This window comes from Lagenorhynchus albirostris, chromosome 14 (assembly GCF_949774975.1).
Source record: "Lagenorhynchus albirostris chromosome 14, mLagAlb1.1, whole genome shotgun sequence".
NCBI lineage: Eukaryota > Metazoa > Chordata > Mammalia > Artiodactyla > Delphinidae > Lagenorhynchus > Lagenorhynchus albirostris.
Window position 1 is genome coordinate 65140564 of NC_083108.1, and position 17840 is coordinate 65158403.

The 17840-nt window shown below is 56.8% G+C and overlaps 1 protein-coding gene across 5 annotated transcripts in view; it reads right to left on the reverse strand.

The window, feature by feature from the left end:
- OSBP2 (oxysterol binding protein 2) overlaps positions 1-17840 on the reverse strand; it is a 176987-nt gene that overhangs the window by 32741 nt on the left and 126406 nt on the right. For all 5 annotated transcript variants that reach the window (XM_060121272.1, XM_060121271.1, XM_060121273.1 and 2 more), the window contains exon 3: positions 303-559. In XM_060121272.1, coding sequence (XP_059977255.1) covers positions 303-559 — 257 coding nt within the window. The remainder of the gene's footprint in view (positions 1-302; positions 560-17840) is intronic.

A 17840-nucleotide genomic window follows, 5' to 3' on the forward strand; every position in this document is an offset into this window, starting at 1 on the left:
TGCTGAAAAATGCGGCAGCCGCGTCCCTACTGTGTGTGCTGAGCCGGCTGCTTAGGTTGGGCGCTCCCTTCCTCACCCAGGCCTGAAGCACCTGCGGGCTTAGCCGGATCTCACACCCAACTCCAAGCTCCACCCAACAATGAAAAGCAGTGTCCTCACCCCGTGACGACGCGTGGATGAGATGACACGGAGGATGACGAGAGCAAGAGGGAGCCCTGGCCTGTCCCTCACCCTGGCCACCCACTGGGGGACTGGGGAGCCACCTCCCCCTTGGGGCCCTGGGCCGGGCCGGCGGCACTCACATTGATCATAGCATTTGAAGTGATGCGGAAAAGGGTGGCCCGCTCGCTGACTGCCTTCAGCTTCTCGCCACTCTCACAGGGGATCCTGAGGCCGTCCAGCTCGCTCAGGGAGCGCTGCAGTGCCACGCCGTGCTTGGCCACGAGCTCATTGCACGTGCTGAGGTCGTCCAGCTTCAGGGAGAGCTTCTTGATGGTGTCGTGTAGCTCGCTCTTATCAGCTGGGGAGGCAGTCTCGTCCTCGTCGTCCCCAGAGTCATCTGTGGAGACACGCGGGGTCGCCATGGTTCTTACGGAGCAACACACACCCAGAGGCCCGGGAGGTGCCGGCTCCTGGCCAGGGCGAGGTGTCTGCACAGCCCCTCTGGAGTCAGTGCGGGGGATGGAAGAGGGGACCAGCTTGAATGACAGGGCCTGGGCTGTGCTTTGCAGGGGGCACCAGCACCCCCCAAGCTGATGTGCAGGCAGGGGTGGGCTGTCCGGGTGAAGAGGTGGAGATGGCTGTGTGGAAGCGGCTCCCATCCCAGACCCCGCAGACCCTGAATGAAGCCCGGGCACTGTCGCCACGTCACAGGCCCAGCCCGGGCTGACCCATGCCTCCCCCGCCAACCTGACCTTGCTCTCCGCTGTCCGCCCACCCCCGGTCCCTGCAAACAATGAGTGCTCGTGTTTCGGGCCTTTCCCTCTGTGTCCCCACTGTATCCCCACTGTGTTCCCACTGCCTGGAACCTCCTCACCACCCCCAGCTCCTCAGAGGTCTCACCCCTGCCCAGCCCAATGCCGCCCCATCTTCAGAGCCGGCCTGAAGACCCCCCAGGCCACAGTCACAGCTCCCTCCCCGCTGCGACCGGTGACCCCCTCCCGCAGGTCTCTCCTGAGGAGCAAGGCCATGCTCACCTATGGGCGTCTCTTGTGTGGAGACACTGGCTGTGGCCTCTCAATGGCCTTGTCAGGGTAGGGACTGTACCACTCCCAGGGGACAGACAGGTGATGAAGCTCAGGTAGGTGAAGCCCTGGCCCAGGCCCCCTGGCTAGTGTGTCTGCCTCCAGAGCCACCCTCTTCACGCCTGGGGGCCTCCATGAGGAGCCAGGCAGGTGCTCACGCCCCACCCCCTCCCTGCTTACTCGACCCCAGGTGCCCTCGGCACCCTTTCCTGGGAGTCTGAGGTACCTTGGAGCCTGGCCCACTGCCAGCCCAGCTTGTGTCCAAAGGGGCGCGGGGCTATGGGAGCCTCCGGGGTGCTCTGCGGCGAGTGGGGTGGGGTGGGGAGCTGGCCTGGGCCCTGCTGCTACTTCGACACTGGCCTGTGAGTACCAGAGGCTGTAATTGCTGAGCGGTGTCTGAGATGCCTTGATTTAGAAATAATTAACAACTTTTTTTTTTTTTGGTGAAGGAAATCTGTAACCCAAGATAGAAATTTTTGAAAAAAGGACGCATTGTGAGAGAACAGATTTCCTCCCATGGCAGACAGGGTGCACGGGGGTGGCCACAGCTGAGACACTGCTCCGCACACGCCCTGAGCTGGAGGCAGGGCCTGGCCAGCCTCGGAGGGGTGCCTGGAGCAAGGAGGTGGCAGTGGGCAGCATCCAGGCTGGGGGCAGGGCTCGCCCACCCCATCCAGCCCAACTGCAGCCCCGAAATGACCCAGTGTCTGGAGACCACACGTGCCGGGCCAGGCCCTGGGCCACTCGCTTGACCAGTGTGAACGCCGAACCTCAGTGACCAGCAGTGCAGGCGTGAAAACGCAGCTTCTGAGACACCAAGCCACCGGTTTAGGGCCTGTTATCAAGGGGGCAGTGCTGGATCTGAACCCAGGGGGATCTGCACGGAATTGTTTCCTCTCTCTGGATCACCTTAGAAAGGCTCCAATGGCTGACGCGTATCTTGCCTTCCTGGGTGCCAGGCACTGGGCAGGGCGCTGCCTTGGTTAATGCGCGTTGATGACCCAGTGAGGTAGGTTTGAGGGGCAGACAGGTGTTTTGAAATTGCCCAGGGCCACAGGCGGGGAAATTCTGGAGCCTCCAGGCCTGTCCGGCTTCAGAGCCTAGGCTCTTAGTTACAACGCAACCTCCTCTCACTTTCCAGGTTCAACGTGTCAAACAACCAGAATGGCCACCAACCAGTCAGCACAGCTGCTGCTGGGCACTGGGAGGGGCACACGGGGGCATGCTGACTGTGGGTCAGCCTGAAAGTGACCCCCTGTGCTCTGAGAAAGAACTGACCAACCTAACTCGGAGCATCTTCCTGCGGGACGGGCAGAGGGTGGGTAATCGCACCTTAGCAAGCAGCTCTTAGGGTCCAAGTTCAGGTCCAGCTGCCAGGGACACAGGAAAGTGCTTGTTCTGCTCCCAAGTTGCTGGCTGTGTTGCTAGGGGAGGGATGGGAAGACACCTGACCAGCAAAGTCTGTTCTATGGGGATGCGCAGGCAAAGTACCTCTCAGAGGGACAGTGAGATCAGAATGGGGGGGAGGGGCGAGAGGAGGAGTGACTGGATGAATGATCTTGGGTGCATCCCAGGAGGCCTGCATGGAAGCGGCAGGTCACACACAGAAGGGCAGGGTCTGGAGAAGGATGTGAGTAGTAGCACAGAGGAGCTAGCTGGAGAGGGCACAGCTAAGGAGCCTGGGCCTTCATCCCTTGGCAAAACGGAGTATGTGGGCATTTGAGCAGAGGTCCATGGATGAGAGGAGGCTGGTGACAGACTGAAGGGCAAAGCTGAACAATGAAGGGGACCCTGGCCCCCAAATGGTGAACTGTGGCCAGGCTGAGTCCCAGGTCTCAGTTCAGGGTCAGGGGTCTTTGCAAGGAGTAAATCCATGTGGGACACACAGATGAAGCTCAACATCAGAGATGCAAATGAAACCACTCAATGTGACGTTCCTCAAAGTAGCAAAAAGAATAGATGGCATTAACTCATCTTGTGCTTTCTGAAGGATGAACTGGCAGTTACCCATCTAGAGCCATGAAAAGGGCTCCTCGGCTTCCATGCCCCCCCACACACCCCCACCTGCCCCCCGGACGGGAGCTCTGCTGGTGGTGCATGTCGTCCAAGGAAGGAAAACACTCATACGTGCAAAGTCGCTTAGGCTGTGGTTCTCAAGCTTGTGGCCTTGGGGGTTCTCAGGCTTTTCTGACCCCACACATCTTCACTGTCCCCACTCCCACTGGGAATAAAACTCAGGCACAGTGAGCATCTGAGAGGAACAAAGTAACAATCCACATCTCAATAACACAGCAGACACTGAACTATCCATGGACTTAAAAATCCTACAGGAATTCTGCAACTATATAAATACAAGAATAGCAGCAACTGGAATCTAGGACCACATCGAAGCCACACATCCACCCACGGTGGAGCCCTGGCCTGCCTCAAAGCTCATGTGAAGGCCAGAACTCAGCACAGAGCAGCTATGCGGAGGAGCTTCCAGGCTGCCCCTGGTGTAGGAAAAATCAGGTGGTCGGAGAGCAGAGGCTTGGGCTCCGGGGCACCTCCCCAGGCGGGGGCGCTCACACGTCTGCCCCAGCCGCTGACATGAGGAGCCTGCGGTCCCTGCGCAGTGGGGAGGTGCCAGCACGGGGCCGAGGGTGGAGGAGGCAGGACTGGACAGGAGATCCCCTTCACCGGGCAGTAGGTGTGAGCAAGGGGCCGGTTAGGGGAGCCCAAAGTGCACATGGCACCTGCCCTCTGCCTGGTGAAGATCGTTTGCCATCCTCCACGCCGAATCTCAACCCCTGAGCACAAGGCCCGTCTCTCCCGCTCTCCCCGGGACACGCTGGCCTGCAGGGCCCCTCACCCACCCCCACCGAGCTCCCTGCGGTCAGTTGCCTTGCTCCACTCATGCTGGCCTCTGGCTGGCTCTGCACCAGCTGGTGAGCCCCGGGAAATGCTGTGTGAGTTGCACTCAGACCCAGCCCAGTCTCAGCAGCTCGGGAAGCAAGCTCTGGAAGAGGCAGCTTCCTACTGCTCAGCCGTGAAGGGCTGGGTGGGAAGGCGGCGTCCGGCAGCAAACAGCCACAGCAATGGACGGTGGCAGCAATGGACAGTGGCAGTAGTGGCCAGGGCATACACAAGGTGCCGGCACTTCTTAAAGCACTGGACAAATAACTCACTTAATCTTTGCACCCTTAGCACCCTCAGCACCCTCATTTTACAGGTGAGAAAGCAGAGGATCAGAGCAGGACGGGTCCTACAGAGAGTAAGTGGTGGGGCTGGGGTCCCTCCCCTGGTCTCTCAGCACAGGCCACACTGAGGGGGTCACTAACAGGGGCATCTCACCCTGCCCTCTCCCTGCTAGCCTACATCATCTCACCCTCCTCCCCCACCCCTCCCGAGACTGTTAGCCTCACCAGGAAGAGGACAGAGCCAGAATGTCTGTACTGGGGGTGGCGGCGGGACTGCAGACCCTGCCACCCACACCCTCATCTCAGCGGGAGGGCTGAGGTTCAGGGCAGGAAGCATCTGGCCAAGACCACCAGCAGCCAGAGAACAGAAGCCCACATCCCTGCATGGCCAGCCTCCAAGGACAGTGACCCCAGGGAGCCAAACTGGAAGAAGGACTGGAGAGCTGGAGGGGGCAAAGGGGAGGCCCAGGCAGGGGGCAGGCGGCAGGGGCTTCTGCCCTCCCATCCTCCCGGCCCCAGCTGCCAGGGCCATCGTGCTGAACCCCTGCTTCCCCAGGCCTTGCTCTGCCTGCCTGTCTTGCGCTGCTGCTCTGGGTGTGCTTCTAACGTTCAGATCAAACCTTCACAGAAAAGCGACTCAGCAGGAGCCCAGTGAGTTGCTCCACCAGCTGCAAAGACTGTGGCTTCTGAGACCAGGAAGCGGGCCTGGCAGATGGGGAAGGTGACTCTGCTCTTCTTCCCCAGGCAACTCTGCACCAACGAGCCTGCACCTTCTAATGAGAAAGACTTCCTGGGGAACTCAGGCCTGACATTCCTCAGCCAGTGGCACCCCGAGCCTCCCTGGCTAAAGTGACAAAAGCAAACAGCAGCTCCAGACTGTGGAACATGTAAAGAACAATCAACCCAGTCTCCAAGCCAGGGGCGGGGTTCAAGGTAAGGTGCAGGCAGCTCTGGGGATGGCGGGATCACATGCAGCAAATGACCGTGGAATAAAGGGCTCAAGCCTGTTCTCAGACACGACCATTTCTAGAAAAGCACCGACTCCTGAAATACCCACTGATTTTCACCAGCTAAATGCAAGAATGAATTCTCCTTTTTGTTAAATGAGAATAAATCCATAAAACTCGGGTTACCAACGTGTTTACAAGGCAGCAGTCACAACTTCTCTGTTCATCCCGGCCAGGCCAGCAGAGTATGGCAGTGGCCTCCCATCCATGGCAAGCTTCCCAAGTGCATGAGTTTCCAACCCTTATCCTGGGTTGGCTAGTGTCCCCCCAAAATCATGCCCTTCCTGGAACTTCAGAATGTGACCTTATTTGGGCTGATGCAGGTATAATTAGTTAAGATGAGTCATATTGGAATAGGGCGGGTCCTTAATCTAATATGACTGACCTCCTTACAGGAAGAGAAGCAAAGACACAGAAACACTCGTGATGACACAGAGACTGGAGTGAAGCATCTGCAAGCCAAGGACTGCCAGCAACACCAGAAGCTGATCAGTACTCTGACTTACTGCCCTGAGGGGTGGTCCCTGGATGCTCCCTAGATAAGCACTGAGACTCCCACCTGGGCACAGAGACCTCACAGGTCTCTCTGTTCTCCCCTCAAGCCTGGCACACGTGCCTCCCTGACTGCTCAGGGAGGTGGCCTGGGACAGCGGAGGAGCCCGGTTCTGGGCCAGGCAGTCCTGCTTCAACCCCACGTGGCCTTGGCTAAGGGTGCTTGTCCATACTCTGGGGATATTCATACCTCCTCTGGAAAAGGATTTAAGTCCCCAGCGTGCAGCCAGGGCAGAGCTGGGACTTCCTGGCCCCCCACCCACCAATATCCCTGTCACCCTCATCAGCACAGCTCACTTTTTGCACATAACCAGTCTTGAGTTTACTTCAAATCATAGAGGCTTGGAGCCAGAGGGAGCCCCGGTGTTTCTGCTGTGCCCCCACCCCCGCTTGGGGGTCTCCTTGAACCCTTCAGTAGCCGGCTGCAGCTGAGGAGCCACTGGGCACCCGCACCAGGGCCGGGACCCTCTTTCACCTGGAACTCCTGGGAAGGAGTGGGTTGCCATGGAAACAGCCAGCAGAGCAGAGCCAGGTGGGCTATTTTTAGAAGTGGAGCTTTTTTCCCCCCATCTTTGAGGAAAATGGATCAAGTTTCTGGGTGGGGAGGCAGCTTTTTGAAACCAAGTAACCAAAAGGCTGCACAGATTGGTCTGGAAGGTGGGGGAGGTGACATGGTGGGGACATGGGAGCCAGGGGCCCTGTGGCTGCCCCATTTTGCATTGTCTCTTGCTTGTTTCTCTGGGGAATCTGGCTTTGCCCTCGCCTGCCCACAAGCTCCTCGGGGTCAAGGCACAGGATGACCAGGGCCCCCCTCCCCTCACACACTGTGGCTGGAGATGAGTGACAGCAGCACTGGCTGAGGAGGGGCCTCAGGACAGGTGAGGTGAAGGCTGGGGAAGCCCAGCACTCACGCCTCCCTCTGCACCTCCACCCAGCGCTGGGCAGGACAAGGTTTGGGGGGAGGTGGTGCTTAGATGGGTCCTGGCAGAGGGACAGGACTGCAGCGGAAGGGGACAGGCCTATGGAGGTGAGGAGACAAGTTCAGGGACACCAGCAGGGTTCTGAACAGGGAGGGACATTCAGATGGCTCATCCACCTCTAGGTGCCAGGAAGCCAGGGACCCCCGCCCTCGCCCAGCCAGGCCATGCTCTGCCTGCGCTCCATGCCCTTGCTTCCTCTTGGCTCTTCAGCCCATCTAGTGCCAGGGAGACCCCGTGGCTTTCCCACCTCCTTGCCACACTCCAAATTTCTTTCCTCCTCTCCTCCGTCTGCAGATGGCTGCTCCCGGGGCTTCCCTGGTGGCCCAGTGGTTAAGAATCCGCCTGCCAATGCAGGGGACACGGGTTCGAGCCCTGATCCAGGAAGATCCCACATGCCGCAGAGTAACTAAGCCCACACGCCACAACTACTGAAGCCCGCGCACCTAGAGCCTGTGCTCCGCAACAAGAGAAACCACTGCAATGAGAAGCCCGCGCACCGCAATGAGTAGTAGCCCCCACTCGCATGCAGCAACGAAGACCCAACACCACCAAAAATAATAAATAAATAAAATAAATTTATTTTTTAAAAAAAGATGGCTGCTCCCCAAGGCCCAGTACCCATCGTTTCACCTGAGCACTGCCCTAAACCCTCGGGCTCCCCAGCACTTGCCCCTGGACCTGCCTCCGGCTGATGGGAGTAACATTCAAAAATGTAAAAAGAAGGTGATGGCTTCTTGGATGACAAGGTACAAAACTTGCTAGCCAGGCACTAGGCCACTGACCAGGCAGGGCCCAGAGGGGGTCAGGGGAATAAGAGAGAAGCCTTGTCCCATTGGCCAGGAGTCACGGGAGGAGGCAGCCACACAAGGGGACCCACAGCCATCCATGGGTGGGTGGCGCAAGGCAGGTGGAGGCCAGCAGACAGCCAAGGAGTGCCACTAGCTGGTGTGGGGAAGGGGCGGGGGGACAGGACACATGCTGTCTGAGTGCCTGCTCACCCCAGGCTGGCCCCGTCCCAGCCCCCTGCCACTCCACAGAAGAGAGGACACAGGGAGGGTGGGGAAGGATCCCTGCTCCCTGCTCCACCATGGCAGGGAGCCTGCATCAGTGCAGCGTGGGCCCCGCTGTGCCCGTAGCCTGAGACCCAACTTAGAACGGCAGCTGACGATGCTGACATCATGCCCTGACCCAGCAGTGCTCCCTGACCCAGCAGCATGGTAAATGGATTAATGGGGACAGGCGCTGCTCCCCTCCCTCTCCGCAGGACAGGGAGGGGACAAGGCCTAACCCCCGAGCCCTGCAGCCTTCCAGCCATGGTCTGGGACCCTGAGTGGCCACACCTCCCTGGGGCCCCCAGGACCCCATGGGGGGCTTTCATCTCGCCTGAACACTAAGAACTTTGAGCAGGGAGTGCCTCCCGCTTTCCTGCAGTCTGGCTGTGCAGAGACCCCCACCGCAGGGCCTCTGAGAAGACAAGCACAGCCAGCGGGCGTTGGTTTCAAGTGAGAACCGTGGGGCCCTGCACTCTCGGCAGAAAACAGCCACTTCCAATTTGCAGTGTTAGCATCTCAAAAATTCAATTACAGCAGGTTTGCTGACTGTTATTTAGATTTCGGGAGGTTTGTTAAGCTGCCCAAATTCAATTGCAGAATCCAATCAGCTGGATGCTGACAACAGAAACAGGCCTTGAGCAGGTCCACGAGGTCAAGTGACTTTGGTGGCTCTGAGACCCTACAGCCCTGTTGCTCAGTGACAGCCTATCCTGTGCTTCCTTGGGTCATGACTTCGCCATGTTATGACACAGTTTGCTGCATGAACCACACCCAGGAGAGGAATGGGTGGCGTGGAGAGTTATGGACTGTGCCCAAGACCCAAGGCTCCTGAGTGGTGGAGCTGGGATTGGCAGAGTGGTCTTTACAAAGAGTCTGATGGCCCCTGCCACTCCCATGGCCCTGAGGCTGAGAGACTGCAGCAGCTCACTCCACCCAGCCCGAGATGAAGCCTGTACTGGCCAGTGACCACCTGGCCTGGACGAGTGGGGAGGTGAGCCCTGCCTGGGGTGACGCTGCTCCTGTGGTCCTTTGCCCTGGAGGAGGGCCCCACTCAGGCAATGGGGAGAGGGAGGCTGAGAGGTCTCCTAGTCTTGACAGAGAAGGGCTCAGACAGGAGCCCCGGGGTGGGGTCCCAAGAGGCCTTGGGAGGAGGTGACTGCCTTACAGGCACACCCTGCAAGGGGTGACACAGGAGGAGGTGCTGCTCCAGGGGAATGAGGTCCAGGAGCACGGGGCCAGAGCCCTGAGGAGGAGCACCCCTGAAGTGCAGTCCCTGAGGCAGGTCGGAGGCCTCAGCGCTGGAGAGTGAAGCACGGGAACCAGGTCAGACGACACAGGGAGCCACTGGGGGCCCCTGGGAATGGGAGTGCCCCCCCACCAAGGTACTGCCAGTCCTTCCTGACTGGGAAATCCAGAAGGAAAGCAGATCTGTCTTTCCCAAAGTACATTCTGTGGGACACTAGTCCTGCAGGGGATTCTGCAGAAAAAGGAACCAGTGATTTAAAAAAAAAAACTTCCAAAAATAGGATGAATGACGTCCTTCCCAGCCAAGGAGGCAGGTGACTGAAAGCTCTGAGAAGCTTGGCCTTGAGGATACCGGAAGGCATGGAGGAATCTAATCTGATGGAAAAATCAGATAATAATAAATAATAAATCGTGAAACCCTGGTAGGCAGATGGAAAACACAAGCCAGAGCACCGGCATCATATGACCTTTGTGGGCCCTCTGTGGCCCATCGCCCCTCCTCTCTCTCTGGCGATCAGCATGGGGTGTGTTGAGGGCACCAGGAACCGGGTGAGACCACATTCAGGCTCTCCAGCAGCTTCCACTGGAGAGGGGTGCAGGGGTGGCACCCCAACCTGGACAGCTATCAACAAGGCTGAGGTGGGGCCCCAGGGATGGGTGCCCTGGGCTGACATAAAAGTCGGGCTTTGCTTCCAGTCCACAGGGGATGCAGAGGCAGGAACCTCATCCCACAAACACGAATCTGTAGGCCAGTATCTGTGGTGACTGAATCTCTGATCTTCTCAGGGAAAAACACCCCCAGGGACCCCTGGGCTGGCTGTAGAGGCCAGAAAGCAGCGGAAGGCTGGGCGAAAACCTCAGAGAGCAAAGAAACAAACCCCCTTTCCTCTCACTGGAAGGGGCTAGGGCGCAGGGTCAGAGCCACGAGCCACATGATGGGTGAAAAATAAGTGTATGCAAACGACAGCTAGGACGCCCGCAGAACCAGGTGCCTTCCTCCTCAGCAGAGGGCTGTGACCTGGGGCCACACAGCATCCTCAGGATGATGGACGGCTCTGGGAGCAGGGCCCAACTCCAGGGAAATAAACACTGGTGCAGAGATGGAGCCTAAAAATAGAGGCGCAGGCTCCAATTATGGCATCTTCTGAGATGCTGAAGCCAACCTGCCACCCACAGCCCCCTCCAGCCCGCAGAGCGCCCAGCCCACCCAGAGCTTCCACCCTAACCAGGGTTTCCACGGGGTCTCCTAAAGGAATGGGGTGCCGTCCCAGATCCAGCACTGCAGGGAGCTGGCGTCCTACGCATCCCCCCCCCTCCAGACTCACTCATCTGCCCCGTCCTGGTTTGAGTCTTGCCCCAAGGTCCCAAGGTGCAGAGGTGGGCTGCCCCTCAGCCAACCTGAGGCAGGTGCGTGAGGGCTGGACCCCACGCCAGCTGGGTTTGGGCGGAGATGCTGCAGCCCACCCCCTGCCGGTACCAGCTGACTGGGGGCGAGGCGCCGCTGCTCTCACCTGAGCCCTTGTTTAAGGGGCACGAGAGAGGCAGCTGGAGCACGGACGCTCCTCTTCCTCCGACCTGATGATGTCGAGACAGGAACCCACCTGCGTCTCAGCACGGTGGATCCTCCCCGAGGCACCCGCCTCACCTAGACAACAGTGAGCCTCCTCAGGGGGCTGCCATGCTCCCCCAGCCTCCACTGCAAGCCTCTAAACTCCATCCCACCTGTCTGCTCACTCCTGACTCACAGAAAGCCCCCTGCAGGCCCAGCCTCCAGGTCAGGGGGACCGCCTGGTGCCTGGTGGCGGGAAGGGCATCAGTATTTTTTTAAAGTTTCTCCAGGAGATTTCACACCGCAGCCGGGTGAGAACTGCTGGGTTAGATGCTGGCGAGGCCTCACCAAGCTTTAACATCTCATAATCTGAGGCTTCAGCCACATGTTTCCTCAGCGCTCCATATCTGTCCCCCACACCCTGCACCCCACCTCCAGGTGCTGCCTCCCAGCTCTGCAGACTGAGGAACCAAGGCCGAGGGGCTCACGTGGCCTCCAGGCATCTGGCTCCTGGGGCTCCCTCTCTCCGGGGCCCTACACTGCCTTCTGGGTAACCAAAGAAAAGGAAAAAAGTTCTCTCGGCTTGCCAGCTTAGGAAATTAAACAACGCCCTTGTTTCCATGTTGAAATCCAGCCTTTGTCCACAGAACACAATTTCAGTTTGGGTGTTGCTGTCTCACCTCTGGTCCTGTTTCTTCACGACGGTGTTACTTGTTAGCAGCTGCCCCAGATCCCATCAGGTTACGAGCCGTGGCCTCCCCATGGCACTGGCTGCTGGGGCCGTGGCGGGAACACCATGGAATGGCTTCTTTCTGCCCTCGTAGGCAAGGGGGAAGCACTGCCCTTGGCCCAACCGTGAGCACAGCTCCCCGGAGGCCACTGAGCCCACCTCACACTTCTCCCCACCAGAGAAGGGCGCCCACCCCACGGTCCCACCCCCTCCGCTTCCCGTTGTGGGTCCAGAGATCCCTGACCAATGAGAAGGATCATTTAATGAACAACAAGGAGCCCCACCTGTGGGAGTGTTTAATCTTGCTCAGCACAAACACCTGTCTCACAGCCAAAGCAAGTGGGACTGAACTGAAGCGAGGTCTGCCGACCCACACGAGAACCCACTGATCCACCCCCAGCGGCGCCAGCATAGTTGAGCCACTCACTGGAAACTGCCAGATTACATTTTCCTGGCCCGAAGACAGCCACAGCTGCTTATCCTTGGAAATCATCGGACGCCCACGTAATCACGCTAACAAGCTTTCCATGTGTGGCCACCTCTAGGCGTCAATGACAGAGAGTGACTGGGTCGGGGAGGAGGCGGGGTGGAGTGGGGCAGGGCTGGGAGAGGGGTCCCGCCACCTAGGAGCCCGACGGGCCCTGGAGGGGCAGGGGCTGCATCTGCCTGGCTGATCTCCACCTCCTGGGCCTGCATGCAGGAGGTGCCAAACAGAAACCTGTTGAATGAACGGATGCCACAAGGGACGGTGGTGGGAAGCGTTTTGTGAACCCCAGGGCAGTGTGCAGGTGAGCGGTGACGGGTTCAGGGTTTTCCCCTGGCTCTTGAGAGAAGGCAGCAATCACAACCCACTCACCGTATGACCCACCCCCTTTGGCTGCCCAGTCCCTGCAAAGTTCCTCTTTCTCGCCCTGCAGACCTCAGAGTGCCCTCCCGCTGCTTCTTGCTGTGGGTGGTGAGTGGGGGCCTGGCCCTGGGCCAAGCTCTGTGGGGAGGGTAAGGAGGAGACCCACAGGCCCTGCCTGGGTGGTAGAATCTCATAGTCTGCTCCATGCAGGGTGGACAGGCCAAGTTATGTCTTAAACAGAAAGGGAACAGAGCCACCCCTTTCATTTAAATGCCCATGTAAGATGCTCTCCCCTTTAGGAGTCAAGCAGACCTGCAAGTCCCAGTTTGCTATTTATCACCCCTGAGACCTTGCAGCTACTTAACTTCTTTACCTTCAGTTCCTCATCTGTAAAATGGGTCAATGCCTGTAATGTGCTTAACACAGTGTCTGCCACAGTAAGGCCACGAACATCAGCCATTATTACCTGGCTATAAAAAAGAGCCACACTGAAGGTAGAAAAGTCAAAAAGCCCTGTAGAGAAAAGCATAAAGTAGCAAAGAAACAATCACCAGCAATCCTCCTCAAGATAACCTCATCAACCTGTCTGATGCCAGTGGCATCTCTTCCCGCCCGCTCCCACATGCTACCCATAATGGGGACTGTCCCTTGTTCCAATTCCATGACTGCCGGCGACCAAGAACACCCAAGCAAGGGAACTCTCAGGGGCCAGGAGGGTGGATGGGAACTCTCGTCACTTGAAAGGCGTGTGCCCTGCGATCCAGGCACACCTGGAGCCAGGTTACCATGACTGCCTGCTCCCTGCCAGTCTGAGGTCCAGGTGGGCAGAGGCAGCCACCTGAAGGGTCACCTGAAGGGAAGGCCGCCAGTCTCTGATGGCAACACCAGAAGAGTACACTTGGCAGAATGTGTTTAAAGTGACCCGGCTCAGAGTGAGGCCGAGAGAAAGGGGCAGGAGGTAGGGACATTTTTGGAGGCCGTCTGGCTCCTCTAAAGGCCCTTTTGTTCCTCTCCTCGTTCTGGGTCACTGTCCATGCAGCTAGGAGCCTGGCACAGGCCCTGTGTTCGCAGGCATCTGAACATTCCTCCTGGAGGACACGGAGGGCAGTGGACAGTCCTCTTCATGACCCACATCCTTGGGAGCCCCGACCCAGAACTGACAGGGGAAGGCTGGGGATGAGGGTCAGTGCGGCCGAAGAAGGCATTCCTGTACCCGGAAGACATCAACGCTTTCCAATTCCCAGTCTAGCCTTCTGTTTTGTGTTTCCTATGTTCCCAGGTCGCTAGGGAGGCTGGTGGGTGGGCAGGTCCTCAGCTTAAGTGTTGGTGCGGCCACCAACAGACTGTGTGATTTTGAGCAGGTCTCTCCCTTCTCTGGGCCCCAGTGTTTGCTCCTGAAAGGAAGGGCAGACCCACACTGCTCTGCGGAGAAGGTCCACCAGCTATGGTTAATGCAGAATTTAATGCGTACATGCATTTGACCCTGGGCCTGGGGGCTTCTCTGCTAGTTGTGCTCTGGGATGGGGAGGAGAAAGAAACAACCCTGTGACGAAGCAAGCTACCCCAACCCCACCCCGGATGTGATGATTCAGCAGAACTGGTCATTTATGAAGAAGCCCTGGGAGCCAGGCCAGAGGCCAGGATCCATGGAGGCCCTGCCACCGTGAGATGGAGCAGAATGCTAATTGTGAGAGTAACTGCATCCCAGCCAGGCAGGCAGAGCCCAGATCTGGGAGTCAGAAGCGGGGCTCAGACCCAGAGGCGGGGGAAGGAAACAGGGCTGAGGAAAGGCCTGAAGTGGAAAAGGTTCGAGAGCGTCGGTCACCAGTGCCCCTGCCCTCTGCACGGCTTGTTCCTCCATTAGTCAGCTGTGCCCCTGCCCAGGTCCACCGTCGCCTCCCCAGCCCTGTTCCCGCACCTGCTGGACAAGGAGGGCAGCCACCCCTCACAGCTCCGAGGGGCCCTACCAGCAGGACCGTGCAGACACCACTGAGGGCAGGTGGCTTCCAAGGCTTGGCTCAGGGGGAAAAGCTACTTGAGCAGTGATTGCTAAGGAGGAAAATCAATCTGAAAATAGTGAGGCCCCAGAAAAATTCACATTCGGGAGGAACCTGCTTGCGAGGAGCTTGGCCAAAGACAGACGAGGTGGGATTTGCTGGCCGTTTGCTCCCGAGGGCAGGGATGAAGCCATGGCCCCCGCCTCCCCAACGGCCCCTGGCTCTGACCATCTGCTTGCCCAGCCTCTGTCAGGGGAGAACTATTTTCTTCCGGGCTAGCAAGCATCATTCTCAGGCTCTTGGCTGATACACTGCTTACTGTAAATCAAGAAATTGGTTTTCTGTTTTCTAAAAGAAATGGAAATTAGAAATTCCAACGTGTGATGGTGTTTGCAAAGAAACTGCAAGTGATTGTCCCTAAAAATAGAAGGGAGCTGTTTCCAACTGCCAAGTCTTTGTGACTAGGAGCAGGGAATACTGCCACAGGGAACTGTGGGGAGGGTGAGATGGTGGAAGTGACAGCCACTGTGAGGCCAGGCGAGGGAAAATCCAGCAGAGACAAGGGAAGAGGGTGAGGGAGCTGGGAAGGAAGAACCTTGTCTCAGAGCAAAGCCCTAGAGGAGGGCCACCTGCCCACCTGGGGCTGTGCCGGCGGGCTCTCTACCTGAGTCCTAGGGACCCCTGCTCAGCAGCTGCTCCCTGAGCCTGCAGGGAGGCTCCTCACAGCCCGGGCAACGCAAGGTCCCCAGAGCCTGGCTGAGACCTTCCCCTCAACTGCAGAGCCCAGGGGCTTCTCACTTAGGCCACGGGGCTGAGGGAGAAACCTGGACCCACCCAAAGGTACCACGCAGTCTGCAAGGGCATCAGAACACAGTCCTGCACAGTCTGAAACCCCACAGCCAGGCGGGCTTGAATTACAACCAGACGGTCTGCAGAGATCCAACATCTTTGGGCCAAGTTTCCACCCGAGACCCATTTCCGATTGGCTCCACGTTGGCCTGGCGGGGCTCCCCTTAAATAGGTCACTGTGGCTGACAACTTTCTGGTGTCCTTGTCCTAGGCCCACCCTGGCTGGAAGGGGGAGGGACTGATGGAACAGGTAGTGGGGGGCCGTGAGGCCTTTGGGCTGTGCTGAGCTGAGGAATATTCAGGCCGTTTAGGGCCGGAGGACTTGGGGCCATGGAATGGCTGTGTCCTACAAAAGACCCCTTTTCTGGAGCAGGTGAGCCTGAGGCAGAGACTTAGGCAACAACAGAGGGTCACTGCTTGCTGGCCACACAAAGTCACTCTGCAGTTCACTAAGTACTCTGCCGGGCAGCCCCAACTCGGGTCACCACACCCCTGTGCTGTGGGCTCCACTTCTGGCCTCCTTAAGTGCCAGGGGTGCTGGGGATCTGTGAGGCGAGGTGCTGCCCCCGGTCATCTGATGGGCAGCTTGATTCTGGGATTTGGATGCTGGGGCCATGAACGGGGATGTGCCAGGGCAGTGGGCACATGAGCCAGAAGACAAAGAAGGAACAGCTTCCTTACAGAGCTGAGAGAGAAATAAAAAAACCTAGAATTTTATAGTTCATAAAAATGTCCTCCAAAAATAAAGATGAAGTAAAGATATGTTCAGACAAATAAAACCTGAGAGAATTTGTGGCTCCCTGACCTACAATAAATGTTAAAGGAAGTTCTTCAAGCTGAGAGGAAATGATACCAAATGGAAACTCAGATCCAGACAAAGGAGTGAAGAGGGCTAGAAATGACACCAGGCAGGACCCTGCGGGGACTTCCAGGTACAAAAGCCCCTCCAAGTCTTGTTTGTAGGAAAAAGGCTTTCGTTCCCCAGAACTTCCTTAAGTTCCAAAGAGCAGGCACAAGCGTTTACTAGTTAGGGAGGTGGGGGAATGTAAAAACAAAGGAAAAGCAGTTAAGCAAGAAAAGTAATGACAATATTCAGCATAAACAGAGCCCTGGGACTTCCCTGGTGGTGCAGTGGTTAAGAATCTGCCTGCCAACGCAGGGGACATGGGTTCGAGCCCTGGTCCGGGAAGATCCCACACGCCGTGGAGCAACTAAGCCCATGCACCACAACTACTGAGCCTGCGCTTTAGAGCCCGTGAGCCACAACTACTGAGCCCACGTGCAACAACTACTGAAGCCTGTGTGCCTAGAGCCCATGCTCCACAATAAGAGAAGCCACCACAACGAGAAACCCGAGCACCACAGTGAGGAGTGGCCCCCACTCACTGCAACTAGAGAAAGCCTGCATGCAGCAACAAAGACCCAAATGCAGCCAAATATAAAAATAAATTTAAGGAAAAAGAAAAAAAAAAACAGAGTCCTAGTTCCTCCTCAAGGGATATACATAACAATCTGACACATATCTTTGAGTTCTGCAGGATGGTGACCCTCACCCAGGTGGAGGATGGTAGCTATATGCTGAACACAAGGATGCAGACCCCAGAATGGTTGGAACCAGGAGGTTGATGATTAAGATTCTGGAAACATCACCTTGTTACTTCACCATCAACCAATCCGAAGAAGGTCATGCACCCTGCAGCCCTCACCCCAAACGTTGCCTTTAAATTAAAACCATTCCCTGAAAGCCATCTGTCTCTTGTTTGGGTCTTTGAGCATAAGCCACTGTTCTCCTTGCTTGGTGCCCTGCAAATAAGCACCAAACTTTCCTTCACCACAAACCAGTGTCAGTAGATTGGCTTTGCTGTGTGGTGGGTGAGTGGACCCAAGTTCGGTTTGGTAACAGAAAAAATAAGTATGTGAGTGAACATAAAAGATGCTGGTTTTCTCATTTTAAAATTTCATTTAAAGGTAACTGTATAGAGCAAGTAAAAAAAGTGTATCTTCAAAAGTAAAATGGGACACAGCAGAAAGGGTGGGGGCCATAGAAGTAAATATATTGTTGCAAGGTTCTTACTTATAGCTGAAATGGTATATGATTTGAAGGAAGACTGTGATAAGTTAAATGTGCATAATGTAAACCCTAGAGTGGCCACTGAGAAGATAGATGTACAGTTGTGAGCTAATAAAAGGAAAAAAATGAATACTAAAAATAATACCACAGGGGCTTCCCTGGTGGCGTAGTCGTTGAGAGTCCGCCTGCCGATGCATGGGACGCAGGTTCGTGCCCCAGTCCGGGAAGATCCCACATGCCGCAGAGCGGCTGGGCCCGTGAGCCATGGCTGCTGAGCCTGCGCGTTCAGAGCCTGTGCCCCACAACGGGAGAGGCCACAACAGTGAGAGGCCCATGTACCGCAAAAAAAAAAAAAAAAAAAAAAAATACCACAGATGGCAGGGAAAGAGAAAAAAAGAACAAAATAGATGAGACCAAACAAACAGCAAAATAGTAGATTTAAGCCCAACCATACCAATAACTACATTAAATTAAAACGGTCTTAACACTCTAAAAGTCAGAGGCTTTATCAGACTGGATAAAAAAGCAAGACTCATTA